At 38.1% G+C, this 7,500-nt stretch overlaps 1 protein-coding gene across 1 annotated transcript in view; it reads left to right on the top strand.

Annotated features, from left to right (window-relative positions):
* LOC136844847 (uncharacterized protein C6orf132 homolog) overlaps positions 1 to 4,419 on the top strand; it is a 66,674-nt gene extending 62,255 nt beyond the window's left edge. Inside the window, exons 7-10 of the mRNA XM_067114083.1 lie at positions 347 to 700; positions 3,398 to 3,575; positions 3,845 to 4,007; positions 4,141 to 4,419. Coding sequence (XP_066970184.1) covers positions 347 to 700; positions 3,398 to 3,575; positions 3,845 to 4,007; positions 4,141 to 4,419 — 974 coding nt within the window. The remainder of the gene's footprint in view (positions 1 to 346; positions 701 to 3,397; positions 3,576 to 3,844; positions 4,008 to 4,140) is intronic.
* The last annotated feature ends 3,081 nt before the right edge of the window (positions 4,420 to 7,500 follow it).

Raw genomic sequence — 7,500 nt, 5'->3', positions numbered from 1 at the left:
CGGCCACAAGAGAGGTATAAATGAATACCATCTCCCATCAGCCCACCCGTCGAACTCAGGTGTTTTGCGTTTGGAGACGATATCCACCCACCTCTGCCATGTTGGCGTGTAGTGCGTTTGTCGCACGAGCCATATTATGACTATTTATCACATCACCGTGATTCATATACAATCAGAAAGCTACAAACGTCCTTTAATATCCAATTCACTTACCTCGGAAGTAATATATTTTCATATATGTTACCGAAGGGGAATTTTCTTGACAAACAATGGCTTTCAAGACAAACTAATCGAAGAAATAACAAGAAGACTCGAACAGTTCTACACCTATGACGCCAAAAACCAGGCGACGGTGATAAAAATATCATCATTTATCTTCGAACCGAATACAGTGATAGATTCGAGGACGAGAAAAAGGCGATCACCAACATCATCAAGAGAGGAATAACACCGAAAGCCCCTTTCGATCAGGTCCATGTACGTGTTTACTGCAAACCGAACTTGACAGCCTCTCTCATAATGAGAAGTATTGCCAGCCCGAAACCAGAAAAGGAAGACGGTACCATTGTCGTTTACCGCTTTACCTGCCCAGAGAGGATGTGCCAGTCCTCCACAAAAACGTATGCCGGTCTAACTTCCACCACACTAAAAAGACGCCTACAGGCCCATCGAAACAATCAGATCCATCCACCAACACTATGTAATGGGAAAAATGTTCCTTTAGTTATTATTGATTTATTTAGGAATAGATTCATCATCCTCCTCCAATATCTTTACACTACTACTGTAAGAGTGATTGTGACTATAAAATGTTTTCATTTTTGTTGTGGTCATCGAATGCATAGCAAAGCAGCCAGTCCCTTGTTTTGTTTTTTCTTTCACTCTGAGTATGGGAACGCTGTCCTGAATCTTTCGTCTGCATTTTGGTAACACTAGCAAAACGTGTAAGGTTTGCAAACGTTGTCGAAGGTGTGAGAATAATGTCAAACGGTCCACCCTTCATTTTGGCTAATTTTCCAAATTATTAATACAAGTTATTATCTATCCCTTGCAAGGTAAGCTTTTAAAGTCATAATATTACCATTAGTTCATTAGTTGGAACAGATCATTATCATGAAAGAACAATAGCAGACGAGGATTCAAGTGCAGAGTTGCATGCCCAGTCGAACGTGATTGCAACGCCTTAACTTGGAAAATTTCTATTTCTGTGAAAGATGCTTCACATTCATTAGTTGTAATGAAATTTTGCTGTGTTGATTTGAATTGTAACTTAGCATTTGATAGGGTTGTAAAACGTTAAAAGATAGTTATAAGTATTTTGTTTGAATAAAGTTTTTGTAAATACCAGTGCCAAAAGGGTACCACAAAATGGCCATCCTACAGGGCATCTTGGGGTTACCCCTACCTCTATCATGGAAATTTCCACTGCCGGTCACGATCTTAGACTAGGCTATACAGTAATTTAAGAAGGCCTACCCTAGACTAATCCTGTTTGAATGAGGAATTATGACTATTTTTGTTAAAAATAGTTTAGGCTTATATATAGAGTGTATAAATTTTTGGAAAACTTAATTACATAGAACTTAGCCTGTACCCTCATTAAACTAACCTAGCTTTGTGGCCTATTGTAACCTAGTCAAAAATCAGCCATGTAAACTTTGCATAGGCTATCCGTAACGATTTCTGGAGAGGCCTAGCCTAGACTATATCCTATTAAAAGCCACCTTAGTCTAATTTTACCTCATTTTAGTTAAAGTTTTTCTCAGAAATCTTTCAGGTAGGCTAATCCATTGGCATGTATTGTGTACAAACATTTAGTACTGTGTGGAGTAGGGTATCAAATGATTTACACCTTACTGTGAATTAATTAATTCTAGGACTGCTCAACATTTGATACTTATCCTATTGTGAAGGAAAAGCCATTCCCATAGTGTGTTGTATATATATATCTTTTGAGGTCTCTCAATATAAAGAGTTATTTTTGTTGTTTTAAACTACTCCCTTGTATTGTTTTTTCTGGAAATCAAAATTAAATAAAAGGAATATTTCCAGGGATCTAGTCCAGGAGTTCTGTCGAATATGTAAATTATCCTAGCCCAGGAGTTTTGAAGAATATGTAAATTAACCAAGTCCAGGAAACTAAGCCTAGGAGAATTTTGGCATGATGTAATGAGTAATAAAGAAAGGAACTGAGGACCAGGGATTTTCTTCAATACCACCGTATCTTTCCCACCTAAAATGGGAATCAGCACTTCAAATATTTCCCATTTAGAAGACATCACCTGCCCTCATCAGTAATAAGACCCATACACCCACGGAGTATCATGTAATAGCAGGTAGGACAGGCCTACCCTAATTCCCAGGCAGAGTAAACATCAGTAGTCTTCATACCCACCTTGTCAACTATGACACGGTACCATTCTCCCACCCATGTCTCCAGGCAAGAAGACTGACAACAGTGCATATGTATAGTACTAGTATTATTCTCGTATCTTAATGTCTTGAAGGGGGAAAAATTCTTTCGTGACAACTACACAGACCATCACAACCACAGACCCATGACACGAGAGCTAGTGGAGAACAGATATAATTTACACAGAACATAACAGCCACAGATTAATCATAGCGGATTCTGTTTGCATTTTATTGCAAAAACCTACATTGAACAGACAACTAAAGGCAGAAAGATCACTCCCATCTAGAAGACGCCCTACTACTTACAATGCTAACATAAGAAACAACTATGACAAAAGCAACAACACATGTTAAATCAAGCTCTTTCTCTCCCCAACCCCTCCACTTCTCCAATCCCGTAATCTGCATACTTGCATTTCTATTTCTGATATGTTTGTTGCCACCAGAACAAGTGTTTTTTTGTTCTCATTATTATTTTCCAAATAGTAAATTATGTTTAGATTATACATTTTATTGTATTGTATTTTTATAACTGTAAATAAATAAAAAAATTTTATTCTGTACTTATTACTGTAATGATTTATCGTATTATTATTGTTTTGGACACTACATATCTGTCCACACGCTGTAACAAAACAACAGTACGCCATGTCCAGATTCAGGTCTTATGTAATAATAAGACCCTACTGGTTAGTGTTAATTCCTACACTATTTTCGGCAGTTTCACGGTTTTGTCACTCGGCCTTAGGAGCTGTTTTTTTTTTTTTTTCTATTAACCTCGATGCTTGGAAACGTTTATCTTTGCAGGAGTCCAGTGGTTATCATGATTTGACATAATAAGAAATGACCGCCATATTCTGGTTACTTCACGGACAAAGCTTGCCCTCCAGTTCCGAAGAAGAGATCCAGCAGAGACCAGGCAACACTTGATCTATCAACCCACCCATCTCCCCCTTCGCCCTCCACCTCCTCCTCTTCCTAGCAAACCTCTCCTCCTCATCCTCTGAGGTCCTCGAACCCTGGTCCTCACCTCCACCTCCGTCCTACCCCAATCCCCCTCATCTTTTACCTCTTCCCCCCGAGTCTCCGACGCAAATGAGTTCCCTCCATTACCGAAGTTTCGAGTGCTTCCTGCTGAAGGACGGGCCTCATATGCTGCAGTAGTGGCTCTTCAAAAAACAGCCCTAGCAACAACATCTCAGCACGGCCGAACCACAGAGGGAAATTCACCATTACTCTAAAAGACCGAGCAACAGTCGACCTCCTGAAGGACAACACGGATTTTCAGTTACTAAACCCAAGTGAGAAGCTAAACGAGGCCATCATCTGTAACTACCCAATAGAGCTCCCTCTGGATCCTCTTCTGGAGCTCCCCCATATTGTGGACGCAGAGAGGTGTTTAACCAGATACAAAACACTTTCACGGAAGATCCTTACCACCTTCAGAGGACAAGTCCCAAGCCAAGCATGGCTTAGGACATGGGGATAATACCCTACAGAGGAATACACGCCAAAACCTCTCAGGTGTTACAGATGTCAACGTTGCGGCCATCATCAAGAAGGTTGCAGAAACCCTGCAGTCTGCACCATCTGTAGCAAAAAACATGAAACGAAATTGTGTTTCGAGAAACTAAAAAAAAGGGAACCTACAACACTCAAGTGCTCCAACTGTTCTGAACGTCATCATGCGTGGTTGAAACGCATCGATTATCCGGCATTGCACAGTTGAAAGCAAGAGCCAACCTGCCAAAACTACCTCCTATAGCAACACATGCACCCAGACCAACGACACCTCCAGAGCCACGGTTAGAAATGATCAAACAAATGGTTGAAGTAGCGCCTGTTTTGTGTCACGATATAGGGACTCAAACTGAGCAGCCAACACCCCCAACCCCTCAATCTACACCTAACCCAGAACCTCAAGCCTCTTCCCTTCCTCCTCAACCTACTCCAAATCTCGTCATTGAACCTCAAGCCTCAAGCCCGGAAATAAAACAGCCATAGGTGCTATTCTCAGCTTCAGACCTCCTTGGTGCCCTAACCAAAGCCGTTAAGATAGGGTGTAAAACCCCAAATAGAACCGCAAACGCTGGGAAAACAACCCTGAAATAGAGAGAGAAAGGATTTCCTCATTGGTACACGATCTGTTCGAAGAAATCTGCTACCATCATTGCATATCTCCCGGCAGGGATGAGCTCAGACAGCAACTCCGAGACAAGTACTCTGATAGTCGTTATCATCTGATTAGCAACTATCCTGTTTCCACCACTTAAAGCCTTCCTTTCCCCTTTTTTCATCCGCCTCGCGCCTAACGACCAAAATTTTTCAACTATTGCTCTAACTACCATTTAAGCTATTACTTACATTTGTGTTGCTTTCTCTAAAACTTAAAATTCTTCATTTTCCTCCGTCCATCCCTGCCACTAAAAGATCGATGCCCCTCTCTGTTCTTCAAAGTAAGTTAAACATGGTTTTAAATTTTCATAGAATTTCAATTTTTCCGATTTTTCTCCCGCGATACATATTTTATTTTCCTTACTGGCTACCTACCACTTGCCAGGACTCGCTACTATCGCTCTTTCTCTCCAACTGACGGGTGCCTTAGGGCTCAAAGAGGTTTGCAACCTCGAATGTTAACCTTTCATTACACACCATTTCACAGTCATGTCCATCAATCACAAATGAAGTAATCATCTACATATCTTTAATTTTACCTGCACATAAAAAAATTACTTACGGACTGCTCTATGAGCAAGATCCCGTGCTGGCATTAGGCCAGCTTAGTCAATAACGACAACATGTCCAGATTATACACTTCGAAGAGGTCACGACGAGTGACGGAACAGCGGTGTTGTGTTTTTAGTAATTGGAACAAAGAGTTAATCTTCGTCTTTTTTTCCATCAACTGAATTTGGAAGAACGGGGAAGATTCAGAAAATACTGTCAAACTAATAAGAAGTTGATCAACCGTACAATTCAAACGAAATTTGCATACAAGAAAAAAACTTTGCCTCAAGCAAATATATATATATATATATATATATATATATATATATATATATATATATATATATATATATATATATATATATATATATATATATATATATATATATATATATGATAAGAAAATGACAGTTCCGTACCATTCCTCGCCTTAGAGAAGAGAATACGTATACTCTTTTTCTATTTTCTCTGTTTCCTCTAACATTCCTAACTTCTATTTTGGACAGAGTCTGATGTTGCTCAGCTTTGAAGCACCGAGGTCTCTGACATGGATTTACAAATACGAAACCGAACTGAATAAGAACTTGACCGATTTACAATTGGCAACCATATTGGTTCTTTAGGAAGTGCACAGTAAGTTCAGTTTGTATTTTCTCTTCATATTTTTGTATTGTTCTATATGTATTTTTATTTTGTGTTTTCAATTCTTTTTAACCATTTAGCTTTTTAATCTTAGGCTCCATTTTTATTCTCAGTTTTTGTATCTTTTCATTAGTTTTACCCTTTTTGTCAAGTTGTAGAAAGACATTTAATTTTATTGTATTTTCAACGATTTTTTTGTTTGTCAATACTTTCAGCCTAAAGATGAGGTTATATACATCAAAAACTTGTAAAATAAAATACTCTACCTGACCCTGTCAATATTGTTTATTATCAATCTTAGATTGATTACTTTTATATAATGTTTGTAAGATTTAAATTTCATATTTTTTATTGCTTTGTATTATTTTTTATTTTATTTTTTTACGACACAACAATGAACAAAGTCTTATAAAGTATTATTATTACGACAGGGTTTCTCATTATGACTTAGTTTCCGTTGAATAACTATAGATAATGTAATTTCATAATACCTTTCATTTGTACCATTCCCGTGTATTAGGAAATTTTTGTTTCTATTTTTCTTTTTTTACTTCTTTCATTGCACACCACTATTCAACTGCTATTCAAGGGAACAAAATTTTTTATTAATAAAGTACGATATTTTCTACATAATTTTTAATACATTTTGTGCCACACCTACTGTGCCAAAGTTAATGAATTTAAATCGGTTCTAGAAAAAGACACCTAGTGTCAATATTCATAATTATGCTTATTTGGGGAACCACCGGATTTTACTATAAAGGAACCTTTATCACATATATAATCAGAGAATCTCATATTTAAAAGCCTTGGTATTTATAGAGTAAATCAAATGTGCATTAGATGATCTAATCAGGGCTTCGATCATGGGGCTCATGATACGATGTGCAAAAGGATTTAGGATGTCATGAAATGATCGGCACCTTCCCTAACGACCCTCCTACTTCCCAGCTCTATACTGTTTCTCCGCTAGTATGAATGATATGATTTTCTTCTTTCAATGAAAACGCCTGGTCGGCAATACATATTTAGTAGTCGCTGTGAATGGCCGTTTGTCCCTTTGTTTGTCAAATCTTTGACTTTATGCAAATGCTCCTTCTTCTTGCTCTTATCTTGACAGCTCACAAAGCAAACGCAATAATCCCACTAATCTCATTACTTCTCTCTCTCTCTCCCCCCTGTAATGACTTTCTATACGAGAAGACGGGAAAAGACGTGTTCTCTCAGATTTCTACGGCGATTACTATATCATTTTTGTTCTCTAGATAATCATAAGAACCATTATGTGGAGGATATGTGGTAATCCCGTAGACTTTTTTTAAGTCATTGGGGACCAGTAAATGTTGAAGGTCTGTTGATTCTTACCGTGGACTCAACCTTTTCTTTAGATATCAACTGTTTCTGAGTGATATTATTCCAGAAAACAGCTAGTTGACGAGGCCATAACCCGTCTTATCTCCTTTGTTTCTCTCTTGCGTAAGAGTTATGACATATCACAAGCGAGAACACCTACAGAGATTTGAAATTCGGGCGAGGGTGGAACGACCAAGGCCCGTTTCATTTCATTTTCTGCCTTCAGTCGCTCATGATAGTCTTATCATTGATACAAATATACACTGGTTATTTTCAGACAGAATCATCTCCATGCTCATCTTTCATTTGAATTACTTTTTTCAGAAACCTTTCTCTCACTATTAACTCCTGTTCACTACAAGT

Source organism: Macrobrachium rosenbergii, chromosome 13 (genome assembly GCF_040412425.1).
Source record: "Macrobrachium rosenbergii isolate ZJJX-2024 chromosome 13, ASM4041242v1, whole genome shotgun sequence".
NCBI lineage: Eukaryota > Metazoa > Arthropoda > Malacostraca > Decapoda > Palaemonidae > Macrobrachium > Macrobrachium rosenbergii.
Note: the sequence above shows the minus strand (reverse complement) of the source record. Positions and strands in the feature narration are given on the sequence as shown.